General features: G+C 58.5%; 1 protein-coding gene across 1 annotated transcript in view; it reads right to left on the reverse strand.

Annotated features, from left to right (window-relative positions):
• Window positions 1-22,083, reverse strand: part of RASGRF1 (Ras protein specific guanine nucleotide releasing factor 1) — a 92,873-nt gene that overhangs the window by 13,441 nt on the left and 57,349 nt on the right. Inside the window, exons 14-23 of the mRNA XM_055326575.1 lie at window positions 17,901-18,149; window positions 14,871-15,244; window positions 12,616-12,741; window positions 11,096-11,266; window positions 10,553-10,659; window positions 10,004-10,116; window positions 7,873-7,933; window positions 5,452-5,555; window positions 4,016-4,100; window positions 1,088-1,285 (exon numbers count right to left, since the gene is read on the reverse strand). Coding sequence (XP_055182550.1) covers window positions 1,088-1,285; window positions 4,016-4,100; window positions 5,452-5,555; window positions 7,873-7,933; window positions 10,004-10,116; window positions 10,553-10,659; window positions 11,096-11,266; window positions 12,616-12,741; window positions 14,871-15,244; window positions 17,901-18,149 — 1,588 coding nt within the window. The remainder of the gene's footprint in view (window positions 1-1,087; window positions 1,286-4,015; window positions 4,101-5,451; window positions 5,556-7,872; window positions 7,934-10,003; window positions 10,117-10,552; window positions 10,660-11,095; window positions 11,267-12,615; window positions 12,742-14,870; window positions 15,245-17,900; window positions 18,150-22,083) is intronic.

Here is a 22,083-nt window from a genome sequence, read left to right on the forward strand (position 1 = left end):
CTGAGCCCCAGAGCTCCAGCCTCTGTTCTTTCCAAGAGCCCTGACAAGCTGGCACCATCTCCTGTCCATGCCCTGGCACGTTTGTGTGTAAGAGCAAGAAGCCCAGGTTTGCTGGGAGCAGGGCCATCCCTACAGCACGCTGCAGTCTGCTGCCATCTGGGCAGAGTGAACAGATGTGGTGAAGGGCAGTGTCCCAGGGCTTGCTGGGTTTGGTTGCTTATCTACGGAAGAGGAATTCATGGATGTGCTGCCTGCCTGGGGGTGCAGAATCGTGACCTGCCATTGGCAAGAGGATGGTAGGAGGGCAGGTAATAAAGAGAACGTTGAGGGGGACTCGGTATGCAAATCCAGAGCGGTCTAGATGAGACAGGACCCCTGGAGACCCTGGGCCCCACAAAGCCCACCAGCTGTGGGACCACAGACACTGTCGTCAAACTTACTCTGCCCTTTGATGGCGTCCATCCAGCCTCCTGCACACATGCAGGCTGGGGTTGGGGCACCTGACACATGTATCAGGGAGGTGGCCCAATGGCCCCACTGTGTGCTCCTCTTAGGAGAGATGCCCCCTCATGACTACTGTGCAGGGAACTTTATTCCCAAGGAAGAATCCACATTTCAGAATCACATTCTGAATGAATAAAGATCAAGCCCACATTTGAGATCATCAACTATCCCTGGTGGCCAGAAGGGTGGTGAAATTAGAATCCCGGGAAGGAACTTGTGAGATCATCCTGCCACTGTCTCAACAACCCTGCAGATCTGGACTGGTGTCTGCATGAAGCCACCACTTTTTTGTCCCAACTCAAGGAGAAGAGCATTGGGACCAATAATCACTGTCTTAATGCTTCCTGCTTTGGAGTATTAATTATTCAAGTGGGAATTTAAGTACTGTGGGTCCCAGTGCCACATTTGTGGGTCCAATACCTGGTCCCAGGTGATGTGGGAGCAGGGGTTTTACTGGGAATGTTGGCCCTCACCCTGTCCTCTGCCCACTTAGGGATGTCCAGAGGCCACTACTCTGGAATCTCAGCCCAGCCCAGCCCAGCCCAGCCCCAGGCAGGCAATGGTGCCAGCTTCCCACCCGCACCTGCTTAGAGACTTTGAGCCACGTCTTTTTCAGCCGGAATATTGCGCTCCGGTTCATGGATGAGGTAATTTCCAGCACAGCGTTATAGTTGTGTAAGCAGCGGCATATGTCAGCCACGGCCACCCACTTCTCGATGGCGCTCACTCTTGCATTGATGTCTTCATTGCGGATGATTTCTGAAGCAATCAAGTTACTGATCTTTAAGCCCATGAAAAAAGACAAGAAAAAAAAAAGAGGCATAAGTATTGCAAAGATGATAAATCACCATTATTTACAGATGATATGATTGCCTGTTTGAAAATCCCAGGATGATGCTCATTAGCAGAACAATTAACATTAGGGTGATTGGTTAAAGACTCAAGATATGAAAATGAGAAGTTTTCCTATGTATTGGCAATACCGACAAGAAAATACCATGAGGAAAGGTCATGTGTAAATTACCTAGGAACCTAAACTGATGTGAACATTGGAAGATGCTATGGGAAAAAAAAATTACCACAGGTTTTAAACATTTAAATTATGAAGAAAAAGATCAAATTCCCAAGTGGGAATATAAATATGCCAAAAAACTAATATGAGGCTTTAGTGTAATCAAATAAGCATGCAATGGGAGCTTTCTTGAGAACCTGATGAAGTGATTCCATGATTCATCTAGAAGAATAAAGAAAAGCCAAGCTCTGCCACAGTCCACACCACTGGGCTTGGAGAAGACCCTACACTTTGTGGCATCCTGGTCTCACATATAAAGTGGAAGAGGCCTCCCTGCCCCCAGCAGACAGGCACATACAGACACACACATCAAATGTGGGTGGAATGGGGGGCAGCCAGGAAGCTGGGGGTGGGTGGCTGGGACCAAAGCATCATGGAACTAGGACTGTGCGGAGCTGGGGCAGTGGGAAGAGCTAGGTCGAGGTCGCCCTGTGCTTTTCTTTGCAATTTCCTATGAATCTATGATTACTAAGAAAAAGTAGAAAAAGACTACTTGTTATAAAAAAGTTAAGGTAATAAAATGACATTCATAGATGAATAAAAACTGTAGGGCTTTACTGCCAAGAAATCTTCTCAGAAATAATTTCGGCAGGGTGTACATCAAAAGAATGGATCATAAAAGTATTTAAGAATGGAAAACACCGAAGAGAATTGAAGAGAATCAGGAAGAAATGATAACACAAAACAGTACCATATTGTAACTCTTAATTACATTGAAGTGATAAAGGTTTTTCTTTTCCATAAGAAACACTGAACCCAAAACCAGTTTTACATGTAAGTTATATGATTTTTTTTTTAAAGGAGTAGCTAAGTGGAGTCTTCCAGAACATAGAGAAAAAAAGAGTATCTTACAACTTATTCTATGAAGGGAATAAAATCTTGATACCAAACCCAGATATGGACAACACAAGAAGGAAAATCACGCACCCGTTTACTATACCATGACTACATTAGTTTGTTTCTGGAATGAGAGGGTGTGTGACTGTTAGAGAAAAATCGGCATTTACCACATCAGCAGATTAAAGGGAGTAAACTGTAGGCCCATCTCAATACTTGCAGTGGGGAGAAAAGATAAAATTCCTATGGTAAATGCCATTAACAAGGAAAATAATTTCTTTAACCTGATAAAGAAACAAACATTGTCCCAAACAGGGAGATATGAGAAGCACCGTGGAACCACCCCTGAGATTCACTACCAACATTTCCACTCAGCTCCGTTGTAAGGGGCTGCAGGCAGAGGAGGTGCATGTGGGCAGAGGGGAGGGTGTGGGTGCAGGCAGCGGTGGTGTACGAGGGGAGCAGGGGGAGGGTGTGGGCAGCAGGGGTGGGCATGGGCAGGGGGGTGCACCTTGGTGCCTCCAGCTCCCTGTCCTAAGAAGCCCCAATGCTGCAGAACCCAGTCAGTACCACTCAATGAGGCAAAGAAATTACAGGCAAAGGGCCGGAGAAAGATCTAGAAACAGTTACAGGCTGGGACATCTCCATCAGGGAGGCACACACTGTGTCTGCCAGGAATGGTGGATTTTAAGAGAGATGGCCAGATGCCAGGTGGTGATGAGGGCAGCCCTCGGAGGTGGACTGCGTAGGTTCAAAGCAGGCTGTCCTGCTATGTAACGTTGGGGATGAAATTTAGCCAGTCATAAAGTGGGAATGAGACGGTGATGACGAAGCCCACAGCACAGTGCCCGGCATGTGGCAAACAGGCAGCAAGTACTCACTTTGTGGCCTTGCCCTTGGCTCGCCTGGGTCCTGGGCATGCACTGGGGTGGGGAGGGCAAGGGATGGTGTTTCCAGGACCTGCCTACCTGCCCCACTTACTCCCTCTAGCCGGACACAGGCCTGCTCCTGCTGTTCTGCTGCTGGGTTCCCTATAGGGCTCCTCCCCTAAGCTGCAGTGCAGAGCTGGGTGAGGGTGGAGGGGGTGGGGGGATGGGGAATGGGGGGAATGGGGGGGAGGGGTCTCCTGCTTTTCCTCCTGGCTGCCCAGGACCCTCCCCAATGCGGGGTGTTTGCCAGGGAGCCCCGGCTGGGCGGTCAGACAAGTGGAGTCATGTGCTCCCTGCTTGTAGCTATCAAAGGTCTTTCCCCCAGTGGATGACCCCCTCAGGGTGCCCTCGTGGTTCCAGAGAGGCTGGGAGCGGCCCTGTGCTTGCAGGGGCCGCAGCCCGGGTGGCCATGCGGAGGCTGCCGGGACAGGTGGTCCTCAAGCCATGGGGGTGGGCAGCGGAGGAAGGCATGGCCAGGAGACCCCAGGCGTCGGCCCGAGGAGCTTCGGTCTCCCTGTGTCTAGTGTGGGCTCACAGCCTTCATCCCTTAGGCTGGGTGTGAGATTGTGACAGATCACAGGGTCCAGCGATGAAGAACCCGGAGAGGGAGGCACACCCCCCCCCCAGGCCACCCCTCCGCCCCGCCCCAGCCCCCTGCCATCCCCATACTCACGTCATTGAAATGCTTGGTGGTTTTCATGATGTAGGGTGTCCGCTCGTTCTTCTCCACTTTCATCCAGCCTTGCCCGAAGAACTCCCTGCGGGAAGTGAACCCAGGGTGCATGAGCTCGGCCTCCCTCCCTTCCATGCCTTGACTTCTCTGCTTTCTGAAAGGCCTTCACATCTCGGGGAGTAGGTTCTGCGGAGCCCCCAAGAGGAAGGGACCCTGGGCATGTGGCCAGCTCTGCTTGTACCAGCTCAGGGCCTCAGTGGCCTCATCTGTGAGATGGGAACAAAGATCACACTTTCCCCACAGGGCTGCTGCCAGGCCAAGATGACAGACTCTGTGGGGAGGCGTGTCAGCTGCTGTGGAGTGCAAAGTTCCAGCAGGTCCTGTTCTGGATCTCGCTCCTGACAGGGACACCCGGCACCTCAGACTCACTGTGCAGACACTGGTCTGCAGACAAGGCCAGAGGGGTGAGGAGCCTATGAGCCAGCCAGCTGTGTGTTCTGGCGACGAGGACTGTGTGGGGAGCCCACAGCCATCCGAGCCTCCCAGGGAAGCTGTGTTGGCAGGGACGGTGAGGGACCCCGGTGGACTGCTGTGGGCAGGACTTTGGGGGAACATGTGTGAGACTCTGCTTCTCCTCCCAGGGGAGCCCATCAGGAACGAGCCAGCCTTTCCCCAGAGATCCAGCAGGTGCCTGGAATGCCCACACCCTCCATGCCGGGGACAGCCATCGGGGGCGCTGCCTTTGGGAGAGCAGACACACCAAAAGCCCTACAGTGATTCGGGGCCTCAGATCTGGAGATCCCAGTTTGGGGAAGCTGTTCTCGGACAGTTGTTAGAAGCTCACAAAAACACTTAGTTACGAGGAGGTTTACCTCGGCTTTACACATAAACGTGGATCCTGAACACCACCCCAGGCTTCGTGCCCTGTTGGGGAGAGCCGTGTCCTTGTGACGATGCCGTGTATGAACACCATTTGCGCTGTTAGCTGAAGGAGGGGTAGGCGCTCATTTAAACAGTGGGACTACTGCAAGTACCTGGGGGTGACCGAGGCAATGCCAGGCCTCGGGGCTTCTTCAAACTCCAGAGCTGTGCCCTCACTCTGTTCCTGAGGTGCATGTGTGTGCACACGTACACACTCGTTTCTGCATAAACACTCCTGTTCTAGAACCCTGGAGTAGGAGCACTGAGTTGGAGATGCTTCTGGAATACTTACTGTGTGTGCATGTATGTGTGTGCGGGTGCGTGCATGCGTGTGTGCAGAACGTGAGGTCAGGACGGAGGATCCTCCTGCATCCCTGCCCACATGCACATTTCTGTTCCCCTGCAGAGAAGTCAGGTGGCTGTGGAAGCCTAGCACCTTCCAGGGATGCATCAAGGCAGGTCCCTGGCGGGGGGAGAGGTGGCAAGGGGAGGGCCTGGTGCCTGCACCCACTCACTCGTAAGGGATCTTCTTGAAGACCAGGTGGTCCAGCAGGGTCAGCTGCTCCGCTATCTCCAGGGCCGAGTGGTTTTCAAAGGGCTCTGCCTTCACGCCTTCGGCCTGAGGGGAGTTAAGTCCTGAATTAGGCCCTCCTGGATTTCTGGCAGCTTCTCTGCTGTAATCTTGGCCTAGGTTCTGGGGGCTGGGGGAGGGCACTGAGGGAAGGGACGATCTGCTGTGCCCTGAGCAGTGCAAGCCTGTGCTCCCCGAGCCAGCTCGCAGGAGGCTACCTTCCCTGGCTCAGGAATGAGACAACAGAGGCTCCCAGAGGACCCTACTGGCCCACGTCACTCGGCAGGAAATGTGCCAGAGCCCCGGCTAGGACTCCCAGGCTCCCAGTGACCTGTCCCTCCCTATAGGTTCTGTCTGCATTGGTAACTGCCTCCACATTTCCTTTTAAAACTCATCATCAGGTATGAATTCACAGATGTGATCCCCCTGGGGCGGACCCAGAAAATGGCTGTCTGGCCTTTGTCTTGGAGTTTCCATGTCTCTGGTCATGTCCCCTACAGGAGAGGGGCCTGCTTCCACAGGGGAGGGGTCTGTGTCCCTGGTGGAGGGGCCTGTATCTATAGGGGTGTGGCCTGTGTCCATGGGGGAGGGGCCTGTGTTCACAAGGGAGGAGTCAGGAGTGAGGCTCAACCCCTGGCCTCCAGCCGGGCCACAGGGCACAGAGGGGCCAGCTGTCCTGCCCAGAGGCCCCAGGGGCTGGGCTGAGCTCCCCCAAAGCTGCACTGATCACAAGGGAACAGGGTCCATCCCATATCGAAGGGGCAAGCCCACCTCCTAGACTGCCTGTCCCCCTCCCCCCTTCTTCAACAAATAGCCACAAAGGGCTGCTCGCAGGTCCTGGCCAGACACTGGACACGGAAGCAGCAGAGAACACAGTCCCTGCTCTAGGGAGCTTCAGCCACAGGACAGGCAGGGACAGAATGTAGGGAAGCAGAGGAAGGACCTCCCGCTGCAGCCTGTGAGTGTGTGCACTGGGGTGTCCACGGTCCCGGGCATGCTGACCCTGGGCCAGAGGCCTTCATGTAGGACTACAGGGACATGATGGCATCGGGGAGGGACAAGTTCTCAGAAGGCGGTGGGGCCACGGGGGCAGGAGCAGCAGGTGCCAAGCAGGCCACTGTGATTGGGGGTAAGGGCTCTCATGGGGAGGGAGCCCCTGCAGGAGGTGAGCAGCACAGCCCATTCTCCCGGGCTCAGGATGGCTGGACTGAAGGCCTGAGGACCAGCAGCTGGCCCGGGCTGGGGAGAGGCCTGGCCAGGAGCAGCTGACCCTGCTCCCCGCACTCACCCCGGAGACAAGGCGACCCTGGAAGAGAGAATGGAAGCATGCCTGCCCCCACCTATCTTGGGGCCTGTCCAGGTCTTCCCATGAGAAGCCCTTGGCCCTTGGGCAATCTGGTAAGGCCTCTAGGGCCTCCTCTGCACAGGATGTGCCCCCACAGGCTTGGGGCCCTGGGAACAAGTCAGGGCTGAGGGTAGCTCCTGCGGTGCTTTGTTCTGCAAGAGCTTCAGGATGTTTGCCAGGGAACAAGGGGCTCTCCTGCTCCCAAGGGCTAAACATTCCAGTTAGCCCATTGGGAAACTGCTCCCCTGCGGGGAGGCCCCAGGAAGGAGCCAGCGTCCAGCCCCAAGGGTCAGTGTGGTGTCTGCATGTGAATGGGCCACCAGCACTCAGAGGGCAGGATGTGGGCCCCATGATCCAATGATGTAGGCACGTGTTCCCCTGTGCGGGCCTCACATATGCCCTACCCGGAGACCCGGCTCCAGGGGAGGGGAGGGGAGTGGACAGGAGTGGAGGGGAGGTGGGGGGGATGAGAGCTGTGGGCAGAGGGCTGAGGATGAGGAAAAGAGAGGCAGGGGTGTAACGGGTTGAAGTCCCTCCCTCCCAAAAAGACACGCTGAAGTCTGAGTCCCTGGTTTCTGGGAACGTCACCATGGTTGTAAACAGGGTGTTTGTAGATATGCCCAGGTTAACGTGGGGTCCATGGGGCGGGCCCCACTCCAGAGGCACTGGTGTCTGTATGATGAGGGGGACACAGGGCAGACGTGCATGGGGGAGGTGATGCAGAGACGTGCAGCGGTGTGGATGGCCCAGAACAGGGAAACAGAGATCAGAGATTCACGGCCACAGCCCAGGACTCTCTGAGGCTACCGGAAGCTAGAAGAGGCAGGAAGGCCCGTCCCCTGAGGTGGCCAGGGGAGCATGGCTCCACCAACACCTTACTTCGAATGCCAGGCCTCCAGGACCAGGACCGGACACATTCCTGCTGCTCTGTTCCGGCTGCCCCGGGGAACCCATACGGGAGGGACCTGCCTGGTCAGTGGCCTGAGCAGTGATTTTGGGGCCCTGGGAGGCCTGGCTCACCATCTGCGTGATCTCCTCCAGTGTGATCTGGTTGTCCCCTGGGTCCTCCTGGGTCAGAGTCCTAGGGGGCGAGATGGCACGGTGAGCCGTGTGCAGTCTGAACCTGGCCTCAGCTCGGCGGTCCCCCTCCCCGTGCCCACTGGAGCCATCAAGCACGTGGCAGGCTCCCGTGGGCTGCCCCACCTCTGCCTCTGCACTCTCCTGCACCACGGACGTCTCCCTGACGGTCTGACCATCGGGATCAGCTCCCTGGCCCTCCTGGCTGGGCGAGGCCTCCTCCTGGGGCTCCCTCAAGCCCTTGTCTCCAGGCTTTGGGGAGGCAGTGTGCACGCTTGGCTCCCACTACACCCCCCCACCCCAGGCCAGGAGCCCCTGAGGGCAGGCTGACTTCTGGTCTGTCCACACCTGGTGCTCGGGCAGCAGCACGGGTGGTCCTGTGGCCACTGCTCTGACGTGTGTGGAACGACAGAAGGAAGAAGGAACCCCAGGCCTGGACGGCAGAGTGGGCAGGAGTTCTGCGGAGCCTCCCAGACATGGAGAAACAGAGGAGGTGGGGAGGCCCAGAGGTGGCCTGCGTGTGGGGGGAAGGAGGTGGCATGGCCTGGGGGTGCAGGGTGCACACCAGGCCGTGGTGGGGAGTGAGGGTGGACTTTGAATCGGCCACAGTGCTTCGTCCCTGATGTGACAGCAGCATGACCCCTGGGGCAGAGGATGAGGCCTGGGGCCCGCAGGGCCTGGGTGGATAGACACAGACCCCTGGATGTCCACCCTGCAGATGGCACTTTTAGTTAAACTTATGGCGAGGTGATGGTCACACAGAGAACGTCTGGCCCAGGGTGCCACAGCTGGCTACGGTGTGCATGCCATTCCAAGCAGGGCCACCCGATACCAGGCTGCGCTCTTCACGGCACCAGAGGCAGCGTCCAGATCAAGCTCCCGAGCTGAGGGGCCTGGTCAGTGGGGCCTGGGGCTCTGTGCATTCCTGAGGGAGGGATAGGACCATGGGGGCCGGCTGTGTGTGTGAGGCTGGGTGTGTGTACGCACGTGCGGCTGCGTTTGTGTGCAGGTGTATGGGTGTATGTGTGCAAGTGCGTGTGTGCATGTGTTATTTGCATGTGTGCATGTGTGCATGTATGTGTGCGACTGTGTGTGCATGTGTGCAGGTGTATGTGCATGTTTCAGGTGTATATCCGTGTGTGTGTGCATATGTACAGCTGTGTGTATGCGTGCGACCAGGTGCATGTGCGTGTGTTTGTGTTGCTGGTATGTGGGTGTGGATGCATGTGTGGGGGCCGTGGGTGCTGAAGGTGAGGGGAGCCTGAAAGGCCCCGTGGACTCTGAGCCCAGGGGCTGATGGGCCCGAGCCGGGGCTGTGGGAAGCAAGGTGGACGTCCAGGTGGAGGAAGGCTGGAGACTCCAACTCCGGGCAGGAAGTGGTTGCCAGTCTGGGTCACAAAGGGTGCCTATGGGTGGGGGGCTAGAAGCAGGGAGAATGAGCCTGACCCTGAGCCCCGGCACCCAGGCAAGGCTTGGGGGGATGGTCCAGGTCAGCCAAGTGACAGTGGTGGGGGGACAGCGGCCCTGTGCCCGACAGCCCCACGCTGAGCTGCAGACACTGCAGCTGACCTCACCCCTGCCTCACCACGGCTCTTGGACAGGTGTTGCTCACCCATTTTACGGGGCAGAAAACGGAGGCCGAGGGAGGGGACCTGCCCGGGTCAGACCGCGAGTACAGCTGCTGGCGCCGCGTGGCTTATGTGGCCGAGAAGCTGAACTTTACATTCCCTCTGACCCTGAGATTGGACAGCCTGGGCGCCAGCAGCTGCCACAGAGGGTGGTGTGGACGGGAGCTGGTGGCTGTAAACGGAGAGGAGACCAGGCTCCCCCTCAAGGAGGTCAGGTTGGGGGAGGGAGGAAGGACACATGGCCCAGCTGCTGGGGGGGCATCTGCAGAAGCGGGGTGCACGCCCTCCCCACCCCTGCCACTAGGGGCTCCTCCCCCCACATACCTGCCTGAAGCCAGCCTGTGGGAAGGGCTTTTCCCAGCTGCCTGTCCGTGGAGGCAGAGCCTGACCCCCACCCCCTCTCTGCCCCCCTGGGCCTCCTGCTGAGCTCAGCCAGGTGCCCCCACCTGATAATGTTGGCCGCAGCCTTCCTCTCCTGGGTCAGCAGCTCTGGGTCGTGCATGACCTCCTCCAGGAAGCTGATCACCTTGCATCGCAGCTCGTCATTGGTCTCAAAGTCCTGCGGGGAAGACATGGTGGCTCTGGTCACTGTGCCCTGGCTGCCTGGTCCTTGTCCAGCCATACGTGGAGGCTGGAGTTTGTTTCTGCCCATGGAGGCTGGCTGCCTTGTCTTCCTTTTCCCTGGTTGCGTAGCTAGGCACCAGGGGGGCCTAAAGACCCTCAGGGGTAACACCCTGGGTGAGGGTAAGGGTCATCCCTGGCTGGCTGTGCCCCAAGGCCAGCGCCCTGGGGGCGCAGACAGAGCTGGAGGGAGGGACACAGGCTCCTGTCCCCTGGGATGTCCCCAGTGAGGCCCTGGGGCAGCCCCTTTTGGGAGTGCTGGATGGCTGGCCTGGGCCTTTCCCTCTGCTGCCCTGATGTCCTGCTCTGTGTTGTCCTGGCAATGGCTCCCGGGGCGGGGGGGGGGGCGGCTGGCGCTGGGGCCTCCCACCCACCTGTGAGTGTTTGGAGACCCAGTGGCGGAGCACGTTCAGGACGCGGTTGGTGGCCGCTCTGCGGATCACGAACTCCTTGTCCCCGTTCCTCTGGTCAGGGGGAAACCCTGGTGGCACAGGGGTCGGGGGGACATGAGGGCAAAAAGCCAAGCTCGGCTCTCGTTGGGGTATGCAGGGCTGTGGCCGTGGCTGGGGGTGGGTGGCACCGGGCAGGGGCAGGAAGACACCCAGCCACCAGCCTCAGGGGGTGAGTGGTGAGGATAGAGGCCATGGCCTCTCTGGACGCAGTGCACCTGCCTCCGCCTCCGCTACTGGAAGCTCTGGTCCTGGGGCCCCCGCTGCACCCCACCACAGGACCAGTGCCATGCAGGGGTGGGTGCTGCGGGCTGGGGGCTTTACTGAGTAAGCAGGCTGGTGGGGGGTCAGCACTGCTCAAGGTGGGGGCAGTGAACCCCGGGCACCCAGACGGGACAGGTGCCCGTCGCTGCCGAGTGCAGCTGGGCTGAGCCCGGACAGGGCCATGAGCGGACCCCTCCCGTGTACCTGTGCTGGCCAGGGACATCCTCCGGTACTTCTCTTTGTTTGGGGTGCCCTCGTTGGCTCCCGCCGTGGCTATGGCAAAGGCAGAGGCCGCGGACAGGGCGCTGCGCGTGTTGTCCAGCTCCCGACACGAGGTCATGACCACCCCGTTGTTGTAGGAGAAGAGGGGGAACTCTGTGCAGGGAATGAAAGTGACCCTCAGGCTCTCTGGTCCCACCTGTGGCTCTTAGAAACCAGGGGTTCCCTCCGGAGCAGCCTCAAGGGGACAGCCTGTCTTCACTGCCCCCCCTGCCAAGGGCTTAGCAGGCGGAGGTGGGGCCGCTCCCCTGCTCAGGGCCTGGAGGGGGCGTGCCACCCCCAGGGTGGTCTCGGGGCAGGGAAAGCCCCCCCTTCTCCGCTGAGCTGCTGCTGGTGCACAGGAAGTCCCCAGCCCGCTGCCCCGTCCACCTCTGCTGTTCTTTTACCCCCGCGCTCTGGGGGGCCTGGCTGCCTGCGGACGGCATCGCGTGATCCCTTACGCTCTCCGCCTACTGCGAATGAATGTCCAGTGTCCCGCGTCAGTAATTCCCAGCGATGGGCTCCCGGGCCCAGGGGTGGGCTGGGCCCTGCCCTCCACGCGCTGCCCGCCCCAGCTAGCTGTGTGGCCTCGGGTGAACTAGTTACCCTCCCGAGTCTCTGCGCCTCTGGGCAACGGGGACGTTAACACCTACCTCAGAGGGTGTCAAGGTTACAGACATGAGTATTAGTGTTGCGTGAAATGCTACACGCCCGCCATGGGTCGTCCGTGCTAAATAACACTTCGTTTTCAGCAGTCAAAGCTGGAGAACCTGACTCTGGAAACCTATCCTGTCATCCTGTACGTCTCTGGACGGAAATCCACACTCAGGATGAAGTAACAGCACTTACGCTGTAGCAGGCAAGGGATTTATTTTGAAAACTCAGAACTTATTTCTGATACTTGGCGCCCACGACTGGGCGGCCCTGGGACTCATGGGGTCTCCCTGGAAGGCCTGGACAGCCTGGGGATTTGGGACTCTGGCTGTACCTGGTCCGCGGACTGGAGGCAGGAAGGGCCACCCGGGAGGTGAGCCAGAGTGCCTGCCCTGCCCTGGGCACTGGGAGCCACTGCGAGGGGCTGTGGAGGAGCCACTGTCAGTGTCCTTCCTCTTTCCATAACCAGAAACCACCTGGCTGCTCCACGGAGCTGCCCGACCACGGATGGACCCAGCCCAGGGCTCAGCAAATACCTGAGCCTGGTTACCCATGAACCTCCTGCCCTCCTGCGTTGGTGGCACCATCCGGTCTAGGGTTGGGGTGACTAGGCTACAGAGGGGCAGCTAATGCCTGGGCCCCGCCGTTGCCCTCGGGCCGTGACTCATGGCAGTGGCCCTGCACTCGGGGTCACTGGTCTCGCGATGGGGACGCCCACCAGCCTGTGCTCAGCGTGACTTGCTGCCCTCCCTGGCCCGGGCCTCCCGTGACCTCTGGGAATCTGTGTGTCACTTCTGAGTGCTGAGCTGTACCTGAGGAATTTTTGCTTTTGACCGACTTTGGCGTCGTTGGCGATTTGGTTGGGGACGCCTCAGTGTCCCCGTCGTCACTCTGGGTTTGATCGTTATCGGACTCTTCCCTCACGGAGACTTCTGAGCCTGGGGGAGAGAAGAAATATGCCACGTCTCCAGGAGTCATTCGTTTAAACATTCAGGCCTATAATTTATTGAAGCAGATCACAGCAGGTTTGGGATTGACCTGCGATGACGGCATGACAGCTTTATTTGCCGTGGGGCCTGTGCCAACAGGGGCCATGAGTCTCCAAGATGGCTTTTTCCTCCCCAGGCTTCTCAGACCTAAAGGGGCACATCTGGGACCTCATCAGGACGCAGGTGTTGACTTGGGAGTCCAGGGGGTTGCACAGCCTTCATGTGCCCCCAGGGGATACCCATGTGGCAGGTCATGGACCACACCCTGAGTAGTGAGGTGCTGTGCCCTGAGACCCCTCGCTGTGTGTGTGCATGTGTGCATGTGAATGAGTGTGTCCGTGTATACATGTTTGCGCAGTGTGCATGTGAATGAGTGTGCATGTGTGCATGTGTATGCCCATGAATACAAGTGCACACATACATGTGTGTGTACACATCTAAATATGAGTGCATGGGCATGTGTGTATGCATGTGTACATGTGTGAATGCAAGTGCATGCGCACATGTGCAGTCTAAATAGGAGTGCATGTTCAAGCACGTGTGCATGTGAACACGTGTATATGTTGAGTGCATGTGTGCATGGGCGCGCGTGTTTCATGTGTGTGCAAGTGCGTGAAGCATCTTCATTAGGGTGACCACCTGCGCCCCCTGCCTGGGAAGTCCTGCTTTGCCCCTGTGGTCTCATGCCTCTCTGGTCACTATAAAAAGGGTCCTGGTTTTAGCGATAACTTGCAGTCTGCCCAACCTTGGGAGACTCGTGGTTTATGCACTTTGGGAAAAAGGGACGAGTTATGTTAAAAGTGAGCTCTTGGTCCAAAGCTCTTAATCTATCTGATCCTCAGTTTCCTTAACTGGAAAGTGAGTGAAATTACACTGTTTTGAGATCCAGACACACCTTCTCTTCAGAAACGAATGTTTGCACACACACGTGCACACACAATTTGGTGCACAATTACACGGGTTCTCGGGCCCCTTGATCACTGGCCGAGAAGCCCTGTATGAGACCACATTTCAGGACCGTCTTGTATGAAATTTCAGAATGTGACAAGCGCGGATTCATGGTGGGTTTAGGTCATATGGTTTACCGTCCTTTGCACCCACAGGTTGGCATTTGGGGCTGTTCCCTTGGTGACAAACTTGGGTGCGCACATCACCTGTTTATTGTATGTGTCATGGTGAAATGTCACTAGGGGACATGGGTCACTCACTGGGTTTCCTCCCCAGCCGTTCCTGTTGGCGGGGCTCCCTGCCTCCCCTCCCCTTGACGCACAGAGGAGAAATCCTGACCGACCTCAATGTCGTTCCAAAGGCCTCTCCCTCAGGGCCTGGGGTGTGTGCTTCTGTGTGCATGTGTGTGTGCATGCATTCACACACATGCATGCACACTGCACCTGGGGTGCCCAGGATGTGTCCTGAGCTGAACTAAGAGAATGGACCGACCATCCAAAGAGACGCCCTCTGGAACAGTCAGGAGCACGGAGAGTAGGGAGTTTGCAGCCTGTCCCTCCTGGTCTCCGTGCTGTCCCCACACCGAGTGCCGGCTGTCCTGATCACACCATGCTCTACCCTGCTCTGGTCCTGCCTGCTCCACTGTGCTCCCTTCCTTCTGGTGAAAATCTAGATTTCCTGGGACCCCAGAAAGCCTACTCTGACTCTGCAAACAGTGTCCCCAGCCCACCTCTGGTGCTCCTCGAACATCCCTTGAACACAGTACATCAGACATCCCCACGTTCATGTGTGGCCGTGTTGCTTGGCCGCACCGTGAATCTCAGCGTGAAGAAGCTAGGTCTGGTGGCCTCTTCTCTCCCGGGCCTGCCAGGGGCCAGGTCAAGGACCCGCCCCACAGACAGACAGACCCGGGGGATGCACGACAAAGTGGCATTGTTAGGCACCTGACCACAGAATCGCTCATCAGATGCTGTGGGGTCCCTGCAGGCTGGGCTCGCACGTGTGTGGCCACCTCCTGCCCAGACTCTGCCCGCCACCACCATCCGCTGGGACCCCCAAGCCCTCTTGCCCTGGGGCAGCCTGGCGGGGCCTGGGGCCAAGGGGATGGCTTGGCCCGCACATCCACTCACTCTGCTTGCTGAGAGCCACGGGCTCTTCGGGCTTCTCAGTGGCCGTTTCACCTTCGTCTGGAATCTTGTTGGCAAAGCTGCTAGATACGAAGAGCTTGCTGGTGTCCAGCGTGGCCTTGCTGAAAGGGGACACGGCCGAGTACAGGCTGGTGTAGCCGTTGGAGCTGCAGCTGAGGGCGGCCAGGTCCAGGGCCTTGCCGCCCGTGATGATGGGGATGTTCAGCGACAGCTTCCGCCGGCGGCTGGGGGACGACGTCTTGGTGATGGACAGGGGTGGCGGCGAGGAGAACTTGCGTGTGGCGCGCGGGGACTTGGGAGGGTCACCATACAGAAGCTTGTTGTTCTGGCCGCTGGCGAATAAGAGCTCTAGTGATCTGTGGGGTGGGCGGAGGCAGAGACCAAGGGTCAGCATGGGCCTGGCTGGCCTCCCAGGCCAGGGGGCTCTCTGTGTCCGCTGGGGCTCCGGGGGCAGCAGGACATAGGGGGCCACCTTGTGACTGATCCCCACCCGGCACCGCTCGCCTGGACGCATTTCTTGAACAGCCGCCTGGGAGAAGCTGCAGTGCAGAAACAGACCCCAGGGCGTGATTCATGGAAACAGAAGCTGTGAGCAGACAGGTGCTACTGGGTGGGGGGCACAGCCTCACCGCTGGGAGCAGAACCACTGATTTGAATCGAGGAGCCTGACCCCCTCGGCCTCGGGCCTTCGCTCAGCTCGGATCTGGCCTCTGCCAGGTCAGGACGACTTTGTCCTGATTCCCTGCTGAATTCTGCATTGTGCAAGCCCTTCGGTGGATACGTTGCACCCTGAGTTGGAAACTTCCCAATATTGCTTTTGGGGGACACTTCATTGGGAAACATCCCTGGTGTTTTGCTAGGATTGCAAGGGTTGCAGGGAAAACACTTCCTTTGCCCACTCTGGCTGGTTGTGTCCTTGACACCCTAGGAATCGAGGCCAGTTTCAAGTGCCATTCTTGGGACGCCTGGTACCTGGGCCAATCCTCTGAGCAGGTGCGTTTGAGTGGACACAGGGCCAAGGGGCAGTGTGATGACATGGTGTGGCCACAGGTCTGCATGTGCAAGTAAGTGTCCCATCTTGTGGTCTGGGCAGGGGCATGGCCTTCCAGGGCACGCTGAGCCTATGGACGCCCCACCTCGACCTCACACAGGTCCTGAGGGTGCTTATGGATGGGGAGGCTGAGGCTCAGAGACAGGACACCGCCCGGCTCCAAACCCCAAGTCCTCTGCCTGTCACCAGGGCGCTCGACCAGACTCAGGGCAAGCCTGGGGCAGGGGTGGAAGGCGGGGTCTCCCAGCAATCCTGGTTGTGCCCCTACCTCCTCACACCGGGGCCCACGCCGCAGGGCCAGGCTGGAGGCGGCTGACATGCATGTGATAATACACTCAGACGTGTGGACCGGGTCTGTGTTCTGCAGAGGACAGGCCTTCTCTGGGCCCCTGGGAATAGACTCCTTCTCCACGTGTGAACCCAGCCTAGATGGGGGTCTGTCCAGCTCTCTCGGGGCCCCTGGAAAGCTGGCTGCCGAGGTTTCAGAGGGTCAGAGGAGAGAGACAGCTCTGCCCTGCCCTGCCCTGGTGAGGCCAGAGCAGGTAGGCAGTGAGTGCTGGAGTGGCCAGGCTGAGGAAGTGGGGACACGGGGGTGCACTCGGGCAGGTGGCTGCTCTGGCAGCAGAGGTGTCGGGGGGAAGAGGGTGCTTAGAGCCACCAGGCCTTGTGGCCCCTCCTCACATCTTGGGCTCTCATTTGGGACCAGTGTGGCTGCCCAGTGGCCACGGGGAGCCAGTAGGACATCTGCTCTGCTCCCGTAGCCCTAGCGCTGAGGCTCCTGCCCCGTCTCACCCCAGGGTGAGGGGCATTCGGTGGGGGCTCTGAGGTTTGGGGTGGGCCGGCCTGTCCATGGCAGAGGTCTGGGCAGAAAAGGAAGGCCCCTGCTGGTCCCTCCCACTTCCTGACAAGTCCTCCCTGGAGCTGTGAGGTCCCTCGGGTCCTGGGCCCTGAACTTGGCAGACCACAGGGCAGCTCTCGGGATTTGGCCTCGCTGTGCTGATGACAATCCACAGCAGCCTTCCCTGTGCATCTCAGCTGCACTGCAGGCATGCCTGGGTCACACCTGGGGTCACTCCCCGCCATGCCTCTCCGTACTGCCCCCACTGGGGTAACTACCAGGTGAAGTGGGGTAAGGGCTGGGCTAAGAGGCTGGTGCCCAGCGGTGGGACTGTGGCTGGCCCGTCTGCAAAGCCCTACTGACTCTGCCACTCTGGGCTGGCTCCTGGGCTGACCCTTCGGGTTCTCACCTGGCAGGGGCCCAGGGCTCACGGTGACCCACCGGGCCCCTCGAGGCTTGGCCAGAGCTGGGGGTGGGCAGTTGAACAGCGGTTGGAGCAGGGCAGCGAGGAGTGCAGGAGGAAAAGCAGAGTGAGGGCCAGTGCCACCCTGCCCGCTGTCCGGGCTCACACACGGGGCTGCACGTGTACTGGATGGCCCAGGGCCCTGGCTCCTGCCCCCACTCACCCCGGACGTCCAGGGCCCCTGGGGCGGGTCTCCAGCCTCTGTGGGTCCTGGCTGGCTGTGCCAGCCCCTGGGGGCCGAACAGGGTGCCCTTTCTCTCTGGAGCAGGGTGGGGTCCCAGCAGGGAAGGGCTGAGGGTCTTTGCCTCTCTGTATCCTTCTGTCCACCCTCCCAGCCTCCCGTTATTCCTCCCTCACCCCTGCTTTCTGAACCGGAAGGTGGGGAAGTGCTGCCCTCTGGGGACAACTGAGAGAGGTGAGGGCAGGGAGGGCAGGGGGGTGTTCCCTCGAAACTCCATCCCCCCTGAGGGCCTGCAGGCAGAGATGCCTGGGCCAGTCCACCCTCTCTACCCTTGCAGAGGGGCTGCCTGGTTCCTGGGGTGCCCCACGCCGCCCCCCAACTCAGGTCACAGGCTCTGCAAGCCCCTGCACGCCAAGCTCGCTCCTCTCCCAGCCTGGAAGGTCGGGAGGTGCCTGTCGGGAGGAGGCGGCACTGCCCACCTGGCGGGGATGGCGCTGATGGGCTTCCTGTAGATGGTGATGAGCTTGTCCAGGACCACGACGGCCGTGGTGAAGACGCGGTACGAGTGCAGGAACGTGTTGAGGAAGTCGATGCTCAGGAAGCGCAGGTCCGTGAGCCGTTCCAGCAGCCGCCCCACGCTGGCGTACCGGATCTGCAGCACTTTGCACGAGTTCATGGTCTTGCTGAAGCGAATGTCTACATCATCGCAGTACAAGGAGGCGTCGGATCTGCGGAGGGAGGGACGGCCACGGGGAGGTGGGGTCTGAACTCGCGAGCCACGGCTGCCTCCTCCCCGGTCCCAGTCTCCCCGGCGCGCAGCCGCCAAGGTCAGGTGGCTGGACGGGCGGGCGGCCGACTATGGGGACGAGGACAGCCTGGGGGAACGACACTGAGCAAGAATGGGACGCTGGTTCTAGGTCTCACATACCCGACACAGAACTCCTAAAAATTCTTGACAAAACGTAATGAACTTACAAATAATGTCGCTAAGACAGGATTACAGGGAAATCTGGCCACAGATGTTCACAGCTCTGCGATTTGTCATTGCCCCAAAGCAGAGGCGACCCTGGGGTCCACCTGCTGGTGAGAGAACAGCCGGCGGGGGGAGGTCTGTCCACACGTGGAGGGTTGCGCAGCTGTGACAGGGCACAGGGCACAGGGTGTGTGGGGAAGGGCTCCAGCACGGTGGGTCTTGAGAACATGCCAAGCAAGGGAATCCAGAAACCGTCTGCGTATCATAGGACTTCATTTATACTAAATGTCCCAACAGCCAAGTCTCCAGACACAGAAAGTAGGCAGCTGACTGCCCGGGGATGAGGAACTGACCGCTAACACGCACGGGGATTTGGGATGATGCAATCAGGCAGTGGTGATGTTCGTGCAGCATTGTGATGCACAAAGTCCACCGAACCACACACATTAAAAAACTGAGTTTTGTGTTACACAAATTATGTCTCAGCAAAAACCGAGTAGGTACAAAGAAGCTCCAAGGGAAATCCTTGGGGCCAAACAGGAAGAGAATTTGGAAAACCAGCTGCTGCTTGACACGTCTCTGGGCATCAGCTGCTGGTGGACATGGAGTGTCTGGGGTTTCCACGGGGAAGGACAAGGCCTCGGGGCCTTAGGGAGGGGGTGTTGGAGTGAGGCCTCCATAGAAGGTGGAGGCCCGGGTGGTGGCCTCAGAAGGTCTACCTGGGAGAGGGAGATGGAGCCCAGGCTCTGGGTGTGGGGGGGGGAGGGGAAGAGGACGGAACACAGAGCACGCTTGGGTGCACTGTCTGCTCTTTCCATGGCTTCGAGGTACAGGCGCACACAGGCTGTGGTCTAGGAGCCCCTGACAGTGTGAGGGGAGGGCCCAGGCTATGGCAATCCCAGGGCACAGCTCATCCACGCCCTGCAACATATTCTCCGATAAATCCCCCTGGAAAATGAGCTCACAAACCACAATCAAGAGCCACACAAGGAATCACACATGAATTGCTGTGTTCTGGCCTCAAGAGCCTGATAATCCTCCTACTTTCTCTGACCAGGGATGCCTCCCACCCTCAGCACCCCCATGGCTAGAGAGCCACTCCGATGAGGCCAGCTTGCCATGTCACTGGTTAGGACCCTCCAGCCCTGAGTGGCTCACCTTGCCAGCCTCTGCAGGGCAGGTCATGCTCCCCTGACCTCCCCCTGGCTGCCTACTGAAGAATTAGGGTCTGTCTTCAGCCAGTGCTGATGGTTGGACCTCAGGTACTTGACTAAGGTGAGACCCTTGGAGTTTGGCAGGTATCCCGGACTGGACCTTCCAGAGCCCTGCGTCCCTGGCCACAGTGATTTCTGCATGGCGTGGGAGTCCAGACGGAGCAACCTGACTCTTCTGGGACCTTCCACATTGATCTGGGGGCAGCACGTCTAGGACAGGTGACTGACCAGGTCCCAGGGATCTAAGGACCTGACTGAAGGGCTGCACTGCTACATGCCTCTCCGAGGTGGGGGAGCTTGAGGTCGGGGGCATCTCCAGGTGCAGTGGGAACCAGCAGCCCTGACAGTGGTCCCACACACAGTGCCCTGGGCGCTGGCCACGGGAGGGGGTGGGTGGGTGGGTGCGGTGCTCTGTCCCTCTCACAGCGTGGCTCCATCCTGACTTGAGCAGCTGTGGTTTTGCCCTTCAGGACGTCATGAATCCCTGAATCACGGTTTCCGTTTTGGCGTGGCTGCCGAGCAGCCTGGAGTTCAGTGTGGCGCTGACCCCAGCAGGGGCCACAGCAAACGTGCTTACCCCCACCTCCCGGGGTTTCGATTTCTTTCTCTTCTCTCTGTTGTGTTTGCCCTTCATCCCGACACACCGGCAGTGGTACTTTATTGGGCAGCTCTCACATACGGGCACTAGGCTGCCTTAAGCCTCTTTTGTGTCCTGGGACACGATCAGAAGGATATAGAATAAGCAAATAAATAAACGATGTTACTGAAAAGATAAGCTTGGAAATCTTATCAAAATGAGCTTTCAGGGGGAAAAGCATGTAAAGATAGACGAATTCGGCTCATAATGGCTGTCATGGCAGCAACAGGTGCAGTGTCTGTGGTCTAGTTGGAAGAACCAGAGCTTGGGGTCAGAACACACGGTTTCAACTGACACCTGTCACTGTCATGTCCCACGTGTCTGAGACACGGTGCTAATTCTCCCGGCCTTCCCTTCCTGATCTGTAACATGGACACAGTAAGGCCTGCCTCATAGGCTTCCGCAGGTATTTAATAAAGTGAGTGACCTCTGGGACCTAGAGCAGACTGCGATGCTCCGTTTGTGTGGGTAGTAAATGGTGTCTCCTGGGGGGTCACCTGTCCAGGGGTGCAGATGCTGCCCTTTCAGGGCCTTCTCTGGACACAGCCCTGGGGTTTGAGACATTCATGGGAAAGCAAACCACCTTTATCGAGTGCCTTCCATGAGCAGGGCAGCGGGGATTCCTTCTCAGGGTGAGAAAAGTCTGGAAAAGCCACAGAGCAGTTTGGATGGACCTTCCTGAACCCCTTCCAGGGAAACGTTGCTGCATGACTCAGACGCTTTAGATAATTTGGCTTTGTGTTTCTTCCAGGACTCAGGAAAACACACAATGATCTGAGATCACAAAGATTTACTGGGAGCCAACTACAAGACTGGCATCAGAGGAGCCAGTGGCCTAGGCGCTTTGGAGTCAGTGGTGTGATGCCCCGACAGCACCTGAGAAACTGTCCCAGCTCCAGCAACGACAGCAGCTAAGCCCACGAGGGACGAGGTAGCTGTGCACAGAGGGACCTGGCAAGGTGCCAGGAGCCTCCAGAGGAAGGAGAGATGTGGGCGCCAGAATGAAAGAAAAGCAGGAGAATGAATGAGCAGGAGACGTGTCTGCAGGCGGGGAGCACTCCAGTCGCAGTGTCCAGGCTGTCCCAGGAACACTGACACCTCCCATGCCAGACCCCTGTGTGTCCAGCCCAGGCCCGGCAGCCTAATGGGGACTGCGGACACGCTCTGGCAGCTGTTTGCTTTGCGCACCTTCTCTTTGGGCTCCTCCTGTGTCTAGACAGGCAGAGAAGGCTGGACACAGCCTGGTCCCGTCTCCTCTGCTCCAAGCAGGCTGTCATCATCGGCAGTCACAGGGCCTCTGTCCCACTGTGCAAACCTGTCCTGGACTTCAGGTCCCATCTGCAACCCAGGAGAGTGTGCTGAGAGGGCATGAGCTCCGATGATTCCCACACAGCCTGGCCTACAAGAGGGTTGTAGTCCACGAGGAGCATCCACCACGAGTTCCGGGTCCTGGGCCAGACATTTGTCGGCCCTGCAAGAAGTGGTCTTCAGTCCTGCACGACCCTGGTGCTTCCTGACTGGAGGCTCAGCCCTGCTTCTCTCTTCACACTTGTCCACTTCTGGACGAGAGGTCCAAGCACATCCCATCTCCAGGCGAGTCCTTGGGTCCTTGAGGCCACACACTGGGGCCCTCAGCTCTGTGCATGGCGCCAGACCCTTCTCTGGTCCGTGTCTACCAGTGTCCACACTCCAGAGCACCTGGACTCCCTGCGTCAGGGAGGCAGCAGGGGACTTCGTGCCTCCTTGTACTGCAAGCCCCGAATCAGGACAGTCCTGACTCTGTCTGACATGGGGACTGTGCCCGGAACTCAGAAGCTGGTGGGCACAGATACAGGGGG

The sequence above is a fragment of the Nyctereutes procyonoides genome, unplaced genomic scaffold (assembly GCF_905146905.1).
Source record: "Nyctereutes procyonoides isolate TBG_1078 unplaced genomic scaffold, NYPRO_anot_genome, whole genome shotgun sequence".
NCBI classification, from domain to species: domain Eukaryota; kingdom Metazoa; phylum Chordata; class Mammalia; order Carnivora; family Canidae; genus Nyctereutes; species Nyctereutes procyonoides.